General features: G+C 38.6%; 1 protein-coding gene across 2 annotated transcripts; it reads right to left on the reverse strand.

Moving 5' to 3' along the window:
- Positions 1-12: 12 nt before the first annotated feature.
- On the reverse strand, positions 13-20,562 carry LOC105277329 (neuropeptide-like 1). 2 transcript variants are annotated; one of them, XM_011335607.3, is made up of 5 exons: positions 20,408-20,482; positions 6,706-7,178; positions 5,466-6,319; positions 4,970-5,129; positions 13-2,644 (listed from the first exon to the last, which is right to left on the reverse strand). In XM_011335607.3, exons 1-5 carry the CDS (start codon positions 20,480-20,482, stop codon positions 2,443-2,445), a joined length of 1,764 nt encoding a protein of 587 aa, XP_011333909.1. In that variant the 3' UTR covers positions 13-2,442. The 2 variants fall into 2 exon arrangements, with proteins under 2 accessions (XP_011333909.1, XP_011333910.1); XM_011335608.3 differs by lacking the exon at positions 4,970-5,129 and having other exon boundaries at positions 2,448-2,644; positions 20,408-20,562.
- Between the last annotated feature and the right edge of the window lie 638 nt (positions 20,563-21,200).

Genomic DNA, 21,200 nt, shown 5'->3' on the forward strand with positions numbered 1-21,200 from the left:
AAAGCGCGGGTGTTTATTACTTCAATATTATTATCGCTTTATTGTCACTTTGGTTATTCATTATTGTCTAGACAAACACATAGTAGTACTTTAAATCGTAGAGTTTAAGGAAGATAGATTTATATGTCATCCACAGCAATGATGGATCGATGATGCCGTGACATATCGAGCATATTTCGACTGTATACGTGCAATACTACATACATAGTAGACAACAACGTTTTTCTAACGATACTCAAATGAGACATAGAGATTAGGATGAAACCGAATTCACGTTATCGGGCTCTGCAAAGCTCCGAGCGCTCTAATTTGGCATTTACATTGTACATTACATATTACTACGCCCACGGAGATTATTTCCTGGCTTCGTCGATTCCGCTTACGTGCATATGAACGATCGAGGTTTTCGCGGACAATCAAAGAGAAATTTCAGAAAATCACGAAAAAGACGAAGTAACACTTATTAGGCGGGAATAATCCTACGTCTAAAGTTGTTACAGATAAAAGTATTTTTCATCTTTACATTTATTTGAAAGTGTTTAAACGCTTCTGCGATCCCAACGTTATCGCGTTCATTTTTGACCGAATTTATTATAAATTGAACTTACTATAAAAAGGTTGTACAAGTATGTATGCATGTAACAGTGGACGCATTGTGTGCGGGCGTTTATACATTTTCTAATAAACTGTATATATGTAGAACCGTAGAATTTCTAAAAACGATTTTTGCAGAATAAAAATAAATAATATAGAACAGAAAATATAATTAATACATTTCATATTAATAGGTATATTTCAAGTGCAATTATTTTATTTTGTGGAATTAATCAGACCTAATAACAGTTTTCAATAAATATTTTTTAACATTATCCCGATATGTTGCAATTAACATGTAAACAGATAATAAACATGAAGGAATTATATTTGTTTCGAAAAGTACGTGTCAAGATCGCACGATGGATCGCAAAAGCATTAACTGAACATGTAACACGCTGAAAAATGTCCGAGGAATTACAACTCTCCATTAGCTGATAAAATTCTAATCACATCGTACTTCATAAACGTGCAATGCTCTACACTATCGTGTCGTTTACGAACAACCGTACCGTGAATATTTCGTTCACCAGTGATTCACGTTTCCGTTAGGTAATAATCGCCGAGAATTGACGCGTACGCGAATCTTAATCCTCCTTTTACGATCTTACGGCTTGCCACAGCCGCCAGGTACGTCGGCGCGTAAAATATTTCGATTCTGCGATGATTTATCGGTAAGCCCAGGCTAAGTAATAATCATCAAATTGACATACAGCCCCTCGTGTGCGCGGGGCGGAACGGGCTGCGCCCGTTTAAATTGGCAACTTGGCGTGGGATAAAATATTTCGATTCCACGATGATTTATCGCTAAGCTAAGTGGCAATGGCCGAATTGATTCGCGATCTTTTATTCCTACTTTGTTTGCTCATATTGTTGTGAACGAGGCGACGAAAGGTGACGGAAGCAAAGTCTGTTTCAATGAATCAGCCGGGTATTGATTTATTTGTAACATCGAATCAAATAGCATTAATAATCCAAAACTACTAGGACATTATGAACGTTGAGCGTTGATCGACTATATAGATCAATTAATCTTCGATCAGAGATATTTTTCATCTATTTTCAGGAGATAAGAAACGCTAAAGTCGCGATATACATTTACTATGCACATCGATACCAAGAGAAATATTAAGATACAAATACTATGAGAAACGTGTCCCCCTCTGCAGAAACACACGTAGCGATTACCAATGACAAAGTCTTTTGTATATGAATATATATATGAATTTTCAAAAATCTTATAATCCTGAAGGAAAGTTCCTTTAACGAGGAGAAATCTGTCTGCAACTGGAGAACGCGTTTTGGACATACGCTTCCCGCATAACAATTTAAATCTCTGTTTGATACAGACGGCACATTCAAGGCGTTTTACATTAGGATTACGTAAGATTATTGTCAGTGGACAGTAAGCTTATTGTCAAGATCGGTAGATCCTGTGATAAGATCAAGTTTTTTTTAAATTGGTTTAATTACCTCTATCAGGTACGACGTGCTTCCTTATTTCTGTTACAGTTCTTATTACTGCCTCGTTTCAAATCTCAATTAACACGTCGATTTTGATTTTTCAGATTATAGTTTGAAAGCAATAAATCTATCTCTCGACAATGAGTCGTCATTATTATTTGTTAATAATCCAGAAGTTTTCTTGCATATATTATACCCGTCATTAATAAGAAGTGATCAATCGTTAGTAAGGAAGAACGTCAGATTCAGAATTCGAGTATTTACACTTGTCTAATCGTGCGTGTTGTTTTCATCTCGTTTCTTTTACAATTCGCTGAGTACATGATTTCGATGCGATATTTATATACGGCGACGTTGTTCTGGATGAGTAGCGAAACAAGGATTTTACATGGAACGGGGCATGATATGGGAGTTTGGTGTCCGCAGGAAGTTATCCGCGTCCGGTAACAGCAGGAACCTCTTGAAGCCTTGGTGACAATCTCCGCGCAGGGACTGCAAGCGTGTTTTCAGGGTGAACATCGGCCTTAGCGACCGAGTCGACGAGTTGGGGGTGTAGTTGGACGAGGACCCATCTGCGGGATTCTCCCTGAAATTCATTATTCGCATCTTACATCACGGAACGCCACTAATTTCAAATGGACATGTCCATCGGATCCGCATTCTAAACATGAAATTACAATTAACATAATATATTAATTATATTAATTATGATAATTAACAATGCACAGTGTCCATAATTTATATTACTAAAAGATATAATAATGGTGATAAGAATTAAAAAATTATTAAAATCTTGATGTTATGCATACGTGATTGTGCTTTAGAATCATATACAGGGTGAGGCACCTAAAACAGGTCACCTGAATATCTCGGCTGTTATTGGTGATAGAAAAAAATGTGTCAGACCAAACTTGCATGGTTTCGAGGGACACATAATTTGTTCTAAATAATTTTTTATTAGGTGGACGCGTAGAGGTCATATGAAGGTCAACTTCGTTTTTTTAAATGGTATGATATGTTTTTTACGTACCATCTAGTAGAGCGTTTGAAGATGCGCACATTGATCTACGGGTCAAAATCATTCAAGGTCACTGAAAGCTAAAATTTCTAAGTGCTAGAACTTTTTCATTTCTGAGTTTACGGTATTGTCAATAGTAGAGAACTCTAGGCAATATAAAAAATAATGATATCATCAACTCAGAACTTCTCGGAAAAGAAAAAATTTCTAAGGGCTAGAACTTTTTCATTTCTGAATTTACGATATTTTCAATAGCAGAGAATTCTAGGCAATATAAAAAATAATGATATCATCAACTCAGAACTTCTCGGAAAAGAAAAAATTTCTAAGGACTAGAACTTTTTCATTTCTTAATTTACGGTATTTTCAATAGCAGAGAACTCTAGGCAATATAAAGTAAATTATTTTCCCTTGCAGTTGGCCTTCAGTGACCTTGAATGATTTTGACCCGTAGATCAATGTGCGCATCTTCAAACGCTCTACTAGATGGTACGTAAAAAAACATCATACCATTTAAAAAAACGAAGTTGACCTTCATATGACCTCTACGCGTCCACCTAATAAAAAACTATTTAGAACAAATTATGTGTCTCTCGAAACCATGCAAGTTTGGTCTGACACATTTTTTTCTGTCACCAATAACAGCCGAGATATTCAGGTGGCCTGTTTTAGGTGCCTCATCCTGTATATGTTACGAAGCTCGTGTTTTTTTAGGAACAAGTAAAATGTTAATAAGATAAAATATGTAAACGCAAACTCTTTCGCAAAAATATATTGCGTAATATAGTAAACTGAAATAATTACTTGAATAATTTCTAATCTTGTTTAATGACCCTTAACAATGTTGACAGCACAAAAACGTTCATTATATGAACATTCAACATCCAACCTAACACAGTAGTTTTTAATAATGATTTTCAATTCTGCATATCAATTATACATATATTCAGAATTTATATAATGTTACATGGGCCTATGGCAGAGAACGCGACGTAAGCGCTTACGTCGTAACGTAGTTCAAGGCAGAGAAAAACCAAATACCATATACGCGATATACGTTTACGTTTTTCCTTGCCTTGAACTACGTTACGACGTAAGCGCTTACGTCGCGTTCTCTGCCATAGGCCATACTTTTAACATAAATGTAAAACAAAATGACATGAAAATAATTCCGATGTAACACTGTGCTCCTGAATGCATTTAAAGAAATGCCAAGAAATGACATTATACATATAATGGTTCCCAACGTAACTCTTCGAAAATAGCAAATTTAAAAATATGAAATAGAAATGACATTTTCCATGTCGCAGTTTAACTTCCAAAAATATCTACATACCTTTGTATAAAAAAATATTAAAATATCTAACTTAAGTAACATTGGGATCCATTCAATACTGATATCAAAGAAATTAAGAATTAACACCGTATCAGCGTAACAAACTATACACCGATTCTACATAATCTAGTCGTCTAACATCGATCTATCTATCGACAATCTAATCATCTAATAACATCGAGCCTCTAATATCTAACAGCGAAACACTATACACATCGAGACGTAATACACCTAGCTACCGTGACGAGTGGTCCCGGGATGGTATCGTGGTAGTTTGAAGAAGAAGAAGACACATTGGAGAGCGTTTTGTATTTTTTTGTGATGATTGTAGATAGTGGTAGGTGGTTGATTGGTGTTTCGTGAGGTATCTTTGACGTGACGTGACGTGACGTGGCTTTATAGATCTGTTGGTATTGACACACACAGAGATATGACATATTTTCTCAGTCTGTAAAGTGGAGCTCTACTTGAGGTACAGGTACGACAAACGGTTGACATCACATCGAGGTAGGAGAAGAGGACACGGCGAAGGACACGGAGAGCCCTAACGGCCTGACCTTTCGACCAGATATCGATTCTCTCGCGGCGATCGAGAGAATCGTGGTGCACGGAACGACGGGAGCCAGCCGAGGCGTGCGAGGGCCCCGATATGTCTCTTACTCGCTCGCAAAACTTCCGGGTATCCCGCAGAGTCGGCCGGCATCTCCGGCGCGGAACCTGACACAGAGTCATGACGATTGACCAACGCTAGAAAGTCGATGCTTTCAGCATCACCAATACGACGATAATACGTGTAATCGTGACACAGAAGATGCAGTTAATTGCATCGATTAAACTTGTTGTCTGCAGACTCTACGATCAAACGTAGCGAGTTTCTTACTGTTGGACCAATCAGTGAATTTAAATTTTAATAGCAACGGTATCCCATTCGAGACGAATAATGGAGCTCTTCCATGCGCGAATGTAAACTGTACGAATGTAAAGTATCATCCGCGATTTTGCAGAAATCAATTTCGACAGAAATGCGTCGCGCTGAATTGAAGCTTTACTCACCCATGAACCTCTTTTCCGGATAATGATCGGGGAACGATTCGATCATGTCCTCGTACTCGAGCATGTTGGTGTTTTGCATTACGGACAGCGGATACTCGTCGGAGAAGTCGATCTGTCTCTTGTACCTCGTTTGCGACGCACCGTCAATCCTCCTGTTCGATCTGTTCCTAGTCTTGGTCTCGTCCAAGGACTCCGACATGCTGGGGATCGCCCACCACTGGGGGACATCCTCTTTAATCTGGTCGCCGTTCTGCCTGATGAGCTGCTGGAGGTCCAAGGGCTCATTGTGCACCTCACGATCGTCGTTCAGTGATCTCCCATGGCGATTCAGCATCCCCAGCACGATCATCTTACCTCCAGCCGTGCCACCCCGCTTCGCTAAGAAGGGCCAGTCAGCGTTCCTGGCCAACGAGGCGACGCTACGTTTGCCCTCGTCATAACCGCGAACTGGATAACCGCTGCTGCGAATCAACGAGCCAAGATACCGTTTACCGTAAGGCAGAGAGGCGTCCCGGGCCAACGCGGCCACGTTCCGCTTGCCGGCCTGCGGCAATAGGTAATATCTCGCCAGAGAAGCAACGTTTCTCTTTCCGCCCGACGGTAGCATGCTCTGCCTGGCCAAGGAACCGATGTTCCTCTTGCCGCTTGGTAGACCGTAATCGCGAACCACCGAACCGATGTGACGTCTGCCCGTAGGCAATGCGAAGTCCCGTGCCAATGAGCCTACGTTACGCTTGTCCAGCGAATATTCGGGCACCTCCGGGTCCAGGTCGACAGGCAGATAGTCGTAGACCTCGGGCATCCGTCGACGGTCGTCGTCCATCAATATGGGCATGAGACCGTTCACATTGTCACTGAAATAATCAACCGGAATAGTCTCGGGTAAAAGGAGAACGACACAAAAGTGTAACTAGTAATGCAATGAAGAAGCTAGCAAGAGTCTAGATACTCTAGATCGCAGATTGTTGTGCCAAGTCTGTCATAATAACAAGTTTGTTAACATGCATAATTATTATAATTACTAATGTACTGCTATAATTTAGCACATTTAGTGCGGAATTTAGATTCTCACTAGCCCTTTTATCGTGTTGTTGACTGAGAATGATCTGAGAATCTTTGACACATTTCGATTTCGAATAGCAGACAGATCAAATCAAGAACTTTAACTGTCGTATTGACTCTTTACTTAGATGAGATTACTTGAATCTAAGTGTCAATCAGACCTTTAGCGAGCACGTACTTAGAAAGATCGCTTCTTTTTTCTTCGTCATCGCCGTCGCCCTCGCGTTCCTGCGTCGCAATTGGTAACGATGGGAGATCACCATTCTTGGCCAACGTTGCGAGGCTGCGCTTCTCCGCTTCGCGAGTCAGCTCTCTCGAGTCGGCCTCCTCGCTGCTGTTCAGAAGACTCCCGGGAAATTCGAGCAACTTGTGAGTACGCGCCATAACACTGAGGTATCCTCGCAACGCAGGATCCCTCAACAGCTCCAGGTAAACGCTGGCAGGTATGCAGATCTCGGCATCGTCATTTTCCGGTGAGCTGAATTGGACCTTCAAGTGATCTATGTCGTTGTAACCCTTCGTTCTCTGAGCAACCCTCGTCGTTCTCATGTAGGCTGCTATACCCGAGCTAAATTCCGGCAAGCGTATCAACTCCATGAAGATCTTTTTTGGTATGCATTGCTGGGTACCCTCTTCGTCCAGACACGTCACCTGGAACGGAATAAAGAGTTACGATTCAACAAGAATTCTTCTTCATATCGGTCAATTTAATTCATACAATGTAGACATTGTTCTTTGTACAAACTATTCGTATTCGTATTCTCTAATCTGCTTCTTCGTTGCAACAATTATCTATAATTATTAACATTTGTATGTAATTATTTATACAATGTTTAACGATCATTTGTGGCCATGCGATCGTGTTGTCACAAGTTGAAAACAGCAATCGCGTGGGGAAAGTTTCGAAATGCCTGTCGAAATGCCGGAATACCGAAATGTAATCTCGGAGGATTTTGCTTCTGTTTGGCTTTGTCGGATTGTCGAGTTTCCGTCGTGCAAGTTTGCTAAGCCCTTGGCAGCTTCGCTTCTCAAGAATGACAAAACCTGTGCTTAATATCACGCATGAGTGTGCCTCGGAAAATATCGCGTAAATATGCTCTACCTCCAGTTGGGGCCACGAAAACGCACGGTTGACCAACGAATACAATAAAACGCAAAAAGGGATGGAGTCAGGATCCTCCTATTTTTCGCTTGATATCGGATCCAATGAACATCGTGCCACTTGTCCTCTGCTGGTAGTACGGTTTTGCATTCCCATGTGTGTGTGCGCATTTATTAAATACTCTTCAGCTGAATTAACGGTTGCATTATTTGCCTTTACTCTTGGTGCACAGAATTTTTAATTGTTGATCTTTTAAATTGTTTCGCTGCTTTTTTTTCTTTTTTATGAAAGACGAATCAAACCTCGATCTTTTTTATGCAAATATATCAAAATGTATGAAATTAATAATATTCAAATTGTAACGATTACACAATAGCTTGTTGTTTCAATTGAAACTTTTAATCAAGCTGGCCGCTGCGAAAAAATCAACGGTCGTAAATGAGCCGATTCACACGCGAAATTTGCAAAAACAAATCGAGTTCATAGGATACGTTACGGGAATTAAATACCGGCTCGATATTTTCAGCATTCCACTTCATTTCAATCGCTATTATTTCAAGGTGGAACTCGACGTTTGTGTAATCCGTTGAATCCTGTTTTAATCGATCGTTGCGAATTCAAGTCACGTGCATGTCTCGTGCAACGCAATCGTCACGTTTTGACGCTAATTTTTCAGGGGAACGTGATGCGCTAACGGCGAGATATCAATGACACAGTCGCGTCCACTCGAAATTTATGAAAACTCGATGTGACACACGCGAGATATCGCATGTGGTGACTGCGGCAATTAATTCGTACATAATATACGAGATATCAGCCAGCTGTGTCGTAATTAAATGATCCGTCTCGAATGTCAGGAATGAATTAAATCTCTCGGCGGCCGCGACACGCCGTTTATGATCGGGGATACATTATACCACGGTTTACGAGGTGTACGCGGCCGTGGGAAAATGGAAATCAAGGGAATGTCGCAGTCAAAGGAGTATCAAGTACCAAAAGTGAGTAGCGTTTAACGCTTGCCATTGTAACACACGAAGCGTATGCGCGAAACATTACGTGAATTTATATGAGTTTCGCAATAAACTATTTAGCTTTCAATCGATACCTTTCTCAATGGTAAACATTAATAGAACTTAATTAATAGAAATTAATAGAACTTTGAAAGTATTCGGTAGCGATATTTCGTACTTTTTATGGTTCGCATTTTTATGGAAGACTTAAAGTTCATATACTATATGAGAGAAAAAGGAATGGGATATCGTTTCTGTGATAATTTTTGTCACCATCTCTGTATATTTATCACAGTAATTTCCTTCCCTAATTTACCCTGGTTCTATGACATTGTACATTTTATACATTTGATGTATTTTAATTTAATATTGATTCGCTTCATCTATGTTTCGTGCTAATTCTCTGATACGACCATCCCGCACTACAATATCTACCGCTACCATTACTACTTGACAGTATTGTGGCTTTGCGTAAACTTGGACGGTTTGTAAATTTCAGGTCAAGTGTTGGTGACATTAATGCGATTATACGTTGGGTTCCCGTGAGGGTTTGATAACATTCTGCGCGATTAGCATTTTGTATTTGGATTAAAATATTACAGTAATTTATTTCACATTTAAAAATATTCATATGTGTACAACTTGAAGTATAAAAAGTGACGAACTACATGAATACACGAACAGAATTTTAATTTATTTTAATAATACACGATAATTTGCATCAGCGCGTAATATGTGTATGCGTTATCAAAAAGCAAAGATACGATAATAATACATGAAATCAAATATTTTTGAACAACGTAATAATGTATAGTACGTATACAATATAAAATTGATAAAGTTTTATATTTTAATACAAATATGATTTATACGTAAAATTTGCCGTATTTTGGATACGAAATGTGTCAATAGAAATATAATAGAAATATAAAGAATTTTTATGCAAGTCGTCATGGAATATTGATCCGTATCATAACGTCCGTATCATAATATCCGTAATATAGCATAATCAACATTATTAGAACATTAGTGACAATTCAAGTCTAATTTCCCAACGAAACGCGTGACGTCAAGCTCTGGACATGATAGCTATAATTATAGCGCATGTGCTGTGCACAGAAGACCATATGACACCTGTGGTATACATTTCGCAGCATCACTTGCACCTTTAAATGTCAAAGGTGTTTAAATAAAGAGATTCTTTAATCAAAAATTAATGCAAACAACGTTAGGCGTTTGCAATGAGACAAAATTTAACGGATTGTCGCGCTAGCCAACTAAATTCAAGTGACGAAATTCTTCAGATAAATATTTGAAATGTTCATAGTTTGGTTGCAGCGGGTTATTCCAACGCGCGAACAAAGTACCAACTATTTCAAAGTCCGCATATAAACTTGCCACGGACAGAAAAGATTTATATTTGAGAAAAGTTTGTCTGTTTGTAACAAAAGTTATTTGAGGATATGAAGATGCGTTATTCGTAATTCAGATTTTCGAGAAAAATCACTTTCAATATTTCTAGCTTACGTATGCATAGGGAACATTAGGTAGCATCTGCAGCGCTTCATATTGTATTGTACAATGTTATCTCGATGGCAACGTGTGCATATTCGCGTATTTTGTATGAATTGCGTAATTTAATTTTGTGTCATTACATTATATCATTTCCATCCGTGGTCTTTCTCTCGAGATTAACTCATAATTATATTTACCACGTATTTAATCGTGATTACATCTACTTAACAACGAATAATTTTATTTGTTATTAATGAACCTAAAACTGATGACATTGTTCCACTTTGTGGATTAATAAACTACATGGAGATTTAAACTTGCAGCGTTAATAAACTAAATGTTTAATTACTGGCCCATTGGTGAGGATAATCTCTTTCGCAAAGGTCAAAGGATAACTTTCGTTCGTTCGCGGGAAAGCGTTACTGGTAATCACGATCATGTTTCATTAAGAGGCTTCCGCCTCCTCGATGCATGTTAAAGCATGCACAGGTCCATCTGGCTACTGAGACTAAATTGAATTCCTAGGAAACTACACTGTGGCTTATCCTGCAAAGGAAATCCACGTTCCGCCAATTACATCATTCCAACGCCGAATATTAACTTCTCCCCCTGAAGTAGGCAATCAACCTGTCATGTTTTGCTTGCATTCTTGCGAGGGACCACGAGCGTAGTAACTCACATCTAAAGAAAATAGAAATTTGAAATTTGAATATGAAATTTTTAAGTTGCAAGCATTTAATTTGATTGAGCAATATCGCTTTAATTCACAAGGTCAAGTTTTAGCTGCTTTAACATTATTTATTTGGAAAGTTATATAAAAGTATTGACAAAAATTTATTGATTAATTTGCTTTTAAAATAATTGATTAAATCCAAATGACCAAGATTTCTCAATGTGAAGATGTTCCTTTAAAACCTGCTTTACTCTAACACTGCAAGAGATTCAATTAACTGGTTATTCCAAGAACCAATCTATTCGTGCAGTGTATCTATTGATATGTATTTCTATCAAATTGCTCATTTCACGGGCATTTCCACCAAGACGTTCGGTGTAGCTTTAGTTTCAAAAGATAAGGTTCTCTTGACATTGATCTGCAAGATCGTCGCACGTCGCAATATTAGAATACTTTAGCAGATTGCAAGGATCGTTTCTCAACCGAGCGAAGCAATGTAAATTCTTGTACGAAATTTTGTCGGCAGGTGGAATATCCAATTGCTCGTCTCTCCGTTCGGTAGTCTCTCAGATGCTCTCATTTCTCCTTCCTCTGTCCTTTCTTCCATACCAGGACATTTCGACATTTAAGTCAGTTTATTGACGAAGTAAACGTCTCGAGAAAATTTACCTCCCAAAGCGGTCGCGTCACGAATTCCGTGACTTCAGAGATGTCTCGAGCTTTCCTCCATCCCGAACATTATTTTCTTCCATGAAAATTATGAGTTCGCCTCTAATCCTGAATAAATATTTTTCATGAGAATCCTATCTAGCGTGTAACATTACGGTATCTAGGACACATCTACATCATAAATAGCGTGAGTGTGCGTACGTTATTTTATAAAATATATTTATTATTATTATATTGATTATATGTAAAAGTACAATTATCCCGCGACGCTTGCACGTCGCAATTAGTTTGCACATGTGTTGGCTTTTCTTCACCCTCATACTCAGAATGGCACTTTTTGAAGAATGCTGACAGCAGCAAGGGGTCGCGAGCGGGACAAAATTTCCCCGCGAAGGAATCGCAAGCACACGCATACAGGACATACACATACACGTACATCCGCGCGGAGCACACTTGGACGAAACGCAATGGCGAGTGACAAAGCGTTTTCCGATCTGTCGATGCCACATTCAACGTGCGCCACGTTGCAGTCCCTTTACAGGCATGAAGAACGCATTCGTATTCTTTCTCTCTCTTTCTCTCCATTGCCTTTTTTACGACCGATTACGTGCATCCCGTGTACCAATACCCGCGGTTAGTTCATTCGCGTTCAATTGGATGGCTCGCGTTTATACGGGGGCTGAAACGAGTGCAGAGGGGTTGTTTTTCGCGCGCACCGCTCTGGACGAGCGAGAATCTCGCAGGTTCGGCAAAACGGAAAAACTGCACATCGAGATACAAAAGTTAGACAGACACTCGCGAACTTTCGGCTGTTTGATGGCGCGCTCTCGAGAATTCCCGCCATTGACCGATGTTACATGCATTCGCACTTACGCGAATCGCATTTAAAGGACGAAGTTCTTTCGCTTTCTATACGTCTATCGAATCTGATTCATTTCCTTCATTGCTGGGTATTCCGTAAAATATTGCCAACCTATTTTGCATTATAAATATATTCTTAGAATATAGAAACATCTCTTAAATAGTGTGCGTTTTTCTCGAGCAAGATGTAAGCGCAAACTCCGCAATTTACGAATTTATCAAATTTACACTCGTTTAATCGGAGAATAAAAATGCTATTCATTGTTGCTTAATGTATTTAATATACTTTCAGAAATAATCTTTATTATTATAGATCCCAGAAAAATTGCGTGGAGAAAGGATTGAAAGGAAATATGTCACGATGGTTTCAACATTAGAGTAAGATTACGGTTGCTTGCTCGAAAGTTTAAGGTCCTCTTCAGAGAACTGGGATACGAACAAGCCTTCTCCAAACACTCGTGATTCATGCGTACTATACTGCGTTAGTCGCTTAATTGATTCACGTGCGCTGATTACTGTTAGTTGGGATAATTGCATTATCGAAACTTGTATTCGGATTCGCATGAAACTAGGTTCTCCTAGCGCATGTCGCAGCCCGCGCGCGTCTCGGCTTCTTGGACAATGCGATCTATTTGCGTTATTCGCGCGCTCGATACCCGCGTCACGCGATAATAATTCGTTCCGATTGTGTTTCGCGTTTTATTCCGCTTTTCTATTCAGAGCGACAAAAGGTCCCTCCTCGATGCATTTATTCCCGATTTATTCCCGCGGAACACGACCTCCGGCTTATCTTGCAAAGCGTGCTCACGCGATATGCACGTACCATTTCCCCGACACGGCCAATTATATAAAGAAGGATCATCCAGCTCAATCAATGAATGATTCCTCCGTGTCCTCTCCCACGCGTGGACAGAACGGAACTCGCAGCTGTCTCGCTTTTCTGCGAACAGAGGTGATTAACGAGCGGGACAGACATCATCTTCTTCTTGGAAAATAGCGAAAGTTTATATGAACAGACACACAGACACACCTTTTTGGTGACAGATCGCTAGGGGTACGCTGAGGGCACGATCGGAAGGGGAAGCTTAACGAAGGGAACGATAACGACGCGGGTTGCCGAAATTATCTGCCTGTCACCAGTCCCGCGATTCTACGCCCACCAGCACTTTCGCGCTAAAACGACCAGTCGGAAAAAAAGGACTCTCAGTCACTCTAATAATGCGCGGTTGATGTATCGATGACCGTGACTGGGTTCTTTCCTTTGCGAGAACTCTCTATCCATCAATGCCGCTCCGCGGCGCGGCTTTTCGAGATGTCACATCGAAAAAAAACTGATGAAGACATCTCTCCATTGGCGATCGAATCCTTGGTGACATTTACATTCTCCTGGAAAGCGGATGGAATGGAACTGGGACGCTAAGTGGTAACGAGAATCCTGCGAACGCGGGGGTTGCTCAGCCGAAAATCCACGATCAAACATTAATCGGCTGCCGCTCGCGAGCGCTTGTTAAATTACGAAATGATGGGACATTCAATTATGCGACGTTCATCCATCCGAGCGTCATTCGTTCGCACGCGTCGTAAAATAAGCCCTTTCTCTTGACGGTACGAGACGGCGCAAGCTCCGAACTAATTAAGGAAACGCATGAGTAAGAACGTGCGGCATTAATACTTGAAGCAGAAACGTACTTAGTCGGGTTAATCCCGCACGGATGCAAATCCGTTCTTGCAAACGTATGGGAGACTGTTTGCGAAGCACTCTACGCAAATTTTATCACATGTCATTCGTGACATTGATTATAAAACTGAGAACGTTGTCATGCTCCTATTAACCAAGATCCCAAGACGCGCTAATATTGAGCTTCGAATTTAATAAACGCGTCTGTCGTAGATAAGGAAAATTGGAACGGCTGTCTCAAACAATGCGCGCGACAGGGTCGCACAAAAGAATCGTGTCACATTGCCCGGGCATCCGGTGAAAGGAGCGAGTAGGGAACATGGCGCGATCTAAAACCGCGTTGCAGCGACGAAGCATATCTGCTGGCGAATGACATTAATCTCCCACGAAACTTGCGCTTCTCTTTCGCATAATAACGTGCGATTATCGTGGCCTCGTCGCGAAACGCGAGGGATGATCGATTCATGCGATATGATTGACGAGACCAACTTGGTGTTTACTCGATCACCCACCGGTTTGCTTCAATCATCTTGATCATTCGTTAAAATTAACAACTTCGATCATCCATTTAAAATTTGTCGCGCGCGCGTTTTTGGATCAGGACATCTCCTGAACGAGAGACTATCGATGACACACTCCTTTCAATCTATAACGCGGTAATAATTCTGTGAAATGTAGCATCGCTTACGTAAATTCAGCATTTGTTATAAAATATAAAAATTTATCTACGTAATTGAGGCAGAAGAGTGGAATGAGCAAGCAGAGAGAGTGAATATCAATGTTCGTTATTACCGGCGAGCATTAATAACCGAACGAGCCTGCTCGCAAAATTATACAATTAAATACACGTGTTCCAGGAAGGATGATCCATCTCTTTTATCAATAGTTTATCATTGGTTGTGTCGCGAGCATTGACGATAAATCACGATGTACGGCGGTCACATAGCGCAGAACAGGTGCGTAGTTGATAACGAGTGCCGTACACGTGGGTGTGATTAATGTTTCTCGCGGAATTGCGCGAATCCGACTTTTCAATTAATTCACAAAGTAGAACGTCATTGCGTATTATCCGTAATTATTCGTGCTCGATGCTTTTTTCCGTTTGCCTTTTTTCGCGCGTGTGTATCTGCGATTTGGAGATTTGCAGAAAGATAGAGAAAGAGAGAGAGATGTGTTCGAGCAATTTTTGCTAATAAATTTGAAAAGTGCGTGCACACAAAGAGGCTGCATTCGATTTATGTGGCGCTACGCTCTCATTTGCTGTCGTCACGGTTGTCTAGAAGGGAAATTACTGATCGAAGATATCGATTTTCCAGGTGCCACGAGGAAAACCTTCGCACGATTGATTACGATTGTATTCAACAGGCGGTGAAATGATCAGATACATCATGCAAACAAGACGCACCGATTTTTAATTTTCCCTCATGCATATTCAGGTATGTCAACAGAAATGTGTGATTTATGGAATTGATAAAATGTTCTTCTATTTTATATGTATGTTCATATATGTTTACTGATCCATTTTATTTTAAAAACTGATTTACAAAAGCAATGCAAGTATGACATGCATTAAAAAAGAAAGATGTATATCTTAAGCAATTTGCAACGAGATCAGATAATTTATTTTTCATAAAATTGCATTTTTGATGGGGGACGAAATTTTTTATTATTATTATGTATAATTAAGCTATAATCGAAAAGCCTTTCGTGCGCAAATGTAAAATTAAAATAAAAAATAATACTTTTTAAAGGAATTTGATTGAACTTTGAAGCGACAGTTACATCCGCTGAATTTGATCATGCAATTGTTTTCAACCACTTTGACTAAACCAACGTGAATCTTTTGACCAAAGAGATGTTGCAAACAAGTTGCAACAAGTTGAAGAGCTTTTGAAACTCTTAGAACTTCGATACAGAGCAATTGACTTTAATTTCATTATGGCGATGTATGACAGACAAAGCGAGTGCTTTCAAGTACTCTTTGCCAAGAGAAGAGCAGATCGAGATTAAGTCCATGCGCTCATGCTCTTTGACCGTAATAAAGAAGGAACATTCTTGTCGTTGCGACATCCATCGCAATTTTCCCACAAGTAAATTGAAATCTACTCAATGCAAAAATAAGCAAGCAGATGAAACGAAATAAATATTTTCTCGTCCCTTTCATGTTATTTATTATTCAGTAGAAGCATCTAGTTTTAGGAATGTATTATACGTACGGGACAAATTCTTTTCGTACAATGCAAGGAGTTATAGCGAGTAATAATTCGCATCTTTACAAAAGAGCCTTTTCGCGTCCTCTTCTCATTGTAATTTACATGCACACGAACGTATCTACGTGAGCGTATGGGATACCTTACCTAGTCCAATTTCTATAGCGCTTATAACACCACGGTGAAAGCTGCTGGCCTTTTGTTTTCGTCGATTAAGAACGCCCACCGCTATTTAAACCATCACAATATGTGCGCAGTAATATCATACACGACGTTTCGTCGTGGTATCTGTTCTCTTGAGAGATATTTTGTGTGTAGTATCTCATAAATTCACTACTAGTCAATGTGTCAGCCGGGAAAATGTGACAAAATACAACGATTTTGATCGTTGTAAATGCAAATTAATTTCAACACGACGAATTTTTGTTGTACAATGTGATGTAACTCGAAATAAAATGTAATTCGTAATTACTCGAAATATGGAACGTAAAATTGTAATGAAAGAAACCTGTTGAGAGAGAGAGAGAGAGAGAGAGAGAGAGAGAGAGAGAGAGAAGATATATCTGAAATGTATATTATATAATGTATATTATAATAATCCATCGAAAAAGGAATTTCATCATTGTGAATATCTACGCATTTACGATAAACCAATAAGATTTTAGCGTGCCAGAAGGCCATTTTCGAGGAATTAATTAAATTTCCTGTATCGAGAAAGTTTCTTTGAGGGCATGACGCCTTTTGGCAGATCAATAAAACGTGCTTTGTGCGACGAGCCCTTAAAGACGCATTCCCCATTCCGTGGCCGTGAGGAAGGCAACAGGTTTGACTCTACACGCCCTCATCTTTGAATGTAAATCTTCAAACCTTTTTTTATGCGAGAATTTTCGCCACGAACTTATACTGTCCATCAAGATAGGGGAAAGAAGAAAAGGCTCTTGTGAAATCATCTTTTTATATCTCATATAGCGAGAGGTAATTCGATATTGCTTTTTCGCGATCAACTTATATGCTTGTCCGAAAGGCAATTTAACGAGAATTGTCATTATATAGACATTTTCTAATGATATCATGATTTAATATATCGAATCGATATTATCATGTATATTGACACATCAGATTAAATATTGATATGTCATAAAGGTCCTAACTGTTAATCGAGAATTCTCTCTTTATTTCTATATTTCTTTCGTTTTATATATTCCAAAAATAATATTCGTAATTAAATATTTAATATACTGATTACACACTATTGATAATAATCATACGTAACATGTCATAATGTATTTCTGCTTATGTGTGCGTGTGTATATGTGTGGTGAATGAAATATGAAATATAAAGCTTGAATGCATTTTTACTTGTAATTATTACATCACTTAAAATGTGATGAAAATATGTTACATAAACACATTTTTTAATATCAAATAGGCAAAAACAAAACAAGTTTTCTAGAAACGATGTCGAGGGAAATTGTGATAAAAAGTGTATTAGCAGGAGTAAAGTCGCACAAGAGAAAGGCCGCTGTTTCAAGTAAAAATGAAACACGCACGCATACACACACGGGAAAGTTTGACGAACAGCTTACGAAGTTACAGACACTCGGCAAACTGATATTCTATATCCTATACAAATTTGCAGTGTAAAATTAAGAAACTTCGTAGTTCAGTCACACCGGATTGACTCAACAGCCAGACTTCTGATCTTATAACTATGTTGTTTACTGAAAGTATCAATCATCTGTTATGAACAAACTTGCATTAAGAAAGTCATTTCGTCCTACATTGTGCATTTGCAAAGCATTAATTTTCACAATTCCGTATGTAGCATGTGAGATTGAGCATATGTTTCAGAATACATGGATCAAGTTCTATGCGACAATAGTCTCAAGGATAAGAAATATGTAGCAACAAGTCGTATGAGGACTCTCTCCAAACTTCTCAGAATTCAATTATTTTGCATTAAAAAAAAAGATCTTTTTATTTGATTATTAAAATTTATATTTGTTAACTCGAAAACTATTTTTAATTAGGAACATTATTCACCTTTCGTTTAAAGAGCTTTTGATTTTTTTCTGGTTACGTGAATGGATCAGAGTATTAGAAACGATCGAGGAGGAATTAAAAAAGTACCCTTTCCGCATGTAAAACTATTCAATGACACTCTGTTTGGACGTACGTCATAATCTGCCGTAATTAGAATATGAGTAGCCGAGTGCAGTTAACAAAGAATCGAGGGAGCCAATCTAGGGAGATTCGTCGATGTTCCATCTGACGAGTTAAAATCGTGTAATTCGAATAAAAATAACATTATAAATGATTTTTGGAACGTGGAAAGCAATTAAATGGCAACGCATCTGCATTTTCGAAGTGGCTTCGGCGTTTTTAATGCAATTACGAGAAATCACAATGGTGAACGTTCACAACAACGATCAATGGATCCGGATGAATTTTTAGGTGGATTCTAATTATCCGCAACGTACAACAACGTCGCCACGGCGACGTAATCCGATGTAATTCGCAATTGTAATCCGTTCAAATCAACTGATTGATTCTCTTTGTAGCGAGCTTGCAAAGCTCTTCGACGCAGAAAGCGTCGATAGTAGAACAATCAATGCTCAATGCTCTTCGCCCACGGAATAAATTTCTTTACCTGTGCAAGAATCTCCGCGAATCTATATCTCGCGAAATTATCTAAATACAAGCAAACTCTGGAAATTTGGCAGTATCTGAAATTTAAACATGACCTGCCCGATATCCCGAGTGTACAAAGAGAAGTGGGCGTGCTCGCTTTCGTGCGCACATCTTCCTTTCGACTACCATCCGCTGCGGATGATGTATACGTGCTTATTTCGCCACTTGAGAATTCCAAAGACTCCCCTATGCGTGGACCTGACGGGTACAACAATGCAACTGGCTGCCATCTAAAAACCACGATTCCGTGAGGCACGACACGACGTCGAAGACGAAAAAGGGTTACAAATGTTATTCCTCGTTTTAAATCCGAATATATTTCAATTAATGTTATCAAATCAATATTGTCGGAATATTTTATTGAATGTTATCCAAATATTTTCTCTTCTAACAGATTGTATAAATACTACTATTAAATTTATAAAATCAACCAAATTTATAAAATCAAATTACTCACTGTAGCTGTATTTCAGTAGTAGAAGTGTTTTATACGTTTTACGCACTCAAAATCGTTATGAAAAAATGTAGGAGTTTTGTATGCTCTGTTTCATTGCATATTTCGACTTTTATTTATTTATACGAGGTAGAGATTATAACGAACTAGAATTCTACAATTTTTCGTAGTTTGAACATAGATCGTGATAAAGCAGCGCAAGATTGCGATCTTGCGAATACGTGCTCCAAGTGCCTGCTAGACATTCCTCTATTTACAAGTACATAAATACATGTGTTATTCGCGGGCAATCACTAGACGATTTTTCATCAAACTCAGCTGAAATGTCAATCAACAAAAAAAATAAATAAAATGCGCACGTTCGACTACAGAAAGGGAGTTTCCGATTGGAGGAACACATACATCACGCTGCTTTGAATCGGCCACCGGTTAAAAATAAAAGCAAAACAAAATGCGTAACTCGTACAAATCCAAAATCTTCATCAAACATGAAATATGTTTTTTTTCAATATGTTATCGAGGCAGCTTTTTTTAAGAAAATTCTGAAAAATATTTTTTATACTAAATGTTACAGCAAAAAATTCTTATATTAATTCTGAGAGAATAAATTTAAAAAAAGGATTATGAACGAGACGTCTATCTATTAAGTGTCTTTAAATAAATCTTAACTATTTACCATATAAAATTTACCATAGTAAATTCCGCTTTCAATCTAAATCTTATTATCCTTAACGTCACAAATTAATTAATTGATAGTGATATGACAGACTAGTGTACAAAACTTTTACCACAAAATCGATAAAATATTCATGGAGAAACGAAAGAGATCGAGAGACAACAATAAATCTGATTAGTAAATTTTATATGAAAAATTCAACCAATATATATTAACTGCGTATCTTATGGCATATTTAATTGAAATAAGAAAAATAATTATACGTTACTTTTAAGTCATGAAACTGTATGTTGGAAAGGAGAAACAGAAAAAGAAAATTCGCGATGAAGATGACGACTCACCGTAGGTTGATGTATCTCGTTGATGATGAAGACGTAGAAGAGTAGACTTAGGAGGTAGCTTCTGCTAAAGTCCATCTTGCCGAAGAATATCAGTCAGCTCGTCGCGACGCGGGCTTCCAAATGTGAGTATCGTTTCAGAACGTGTTGCCTCCTTATATAGGGTGCATTTCAGCCGGCGCAGGCGTTCCATCCCCTATCGTTCTCCTCGCCCCATAACACACCCACATACTACGTATACGTAGTTGCGCCTACCCCTGTCCTTTTTTTCTCTTTTCCTTCCGTGATGACGATGGGACACGCATATAATCGACGATGCGGAATTGGTCCACTCCACAAACTCTTTATGAAGAAAAAAAAAGAAGACAGTACGCAAGGGCGAGTCGGAATTGCAACGTGGCTAATATTCACGTTTATTGCGTACCGGTAAGAGGGAATATTTCACCTCATGGTATTTCGCTCCATCTGTATCCGAAACAACGCTATATTCTTTATTCTTGCTGCTTCCTGTGCTTTATATGCTTTATTATAAGTAGATAAGTAGATTTAAGTAGATAAGTAGATTTAAAGAAAATGACAATATAGATGTTGCTGTTACGATAATGATAAATGCGTATTATTACAAATAAAAAATTGGAAGAGATACAATAAATTCCATAATTTTCTAATAACTTGAATAAATTATAGAAATAATTATTACTCGTCTACAACATTAAAACATTGATTTTAACAAGTGTTAAAGTTTTATAAACTTAATTATGCTTTGTAGCATGATTAATAATATTTCTCATTGTTT

This window comes from Ooceraea biroi, chromosome 9 (genome assembly GCF_003672135.1).
Source record: "Ooceraea biroi isolate clonal line C1 chromosome 9, Obir_v5.4, whole genome shotgun sequence".
Classification (NCBI taxonomy): domain Eukaryota; kingdom Metazoa; phylum Arthropoda; class Insecta; order Hymenoptera; family Formicidae; genus Ooceraea; species Ooceraea biroi.

Bases quoted from the DNA above. Each gene is read 5' to 3' on its own strand.
- LOC105277329 (XM_011335607.3), bottom strand. From the start codon at position 20,482: ATGGACTTTAGCAGAAGCTACCTCCTAAGTCTACTCTTCTACGTCTTC. The intron at 7,179-20,407 runs GTGAGTCGTCAT...ATTCCGTTCCAG, and splicing joins ACGAGATACATCAACCTACG to GTGACGTGTCTGGACGAAGA. The intron at 6,320-6,705 runs GTACGTGCTCGC...TGATTATTTCAG, and splicing joins AAAAGAAGCGATCTTTCTAA to TGACAATGTGAACGGTCTCA.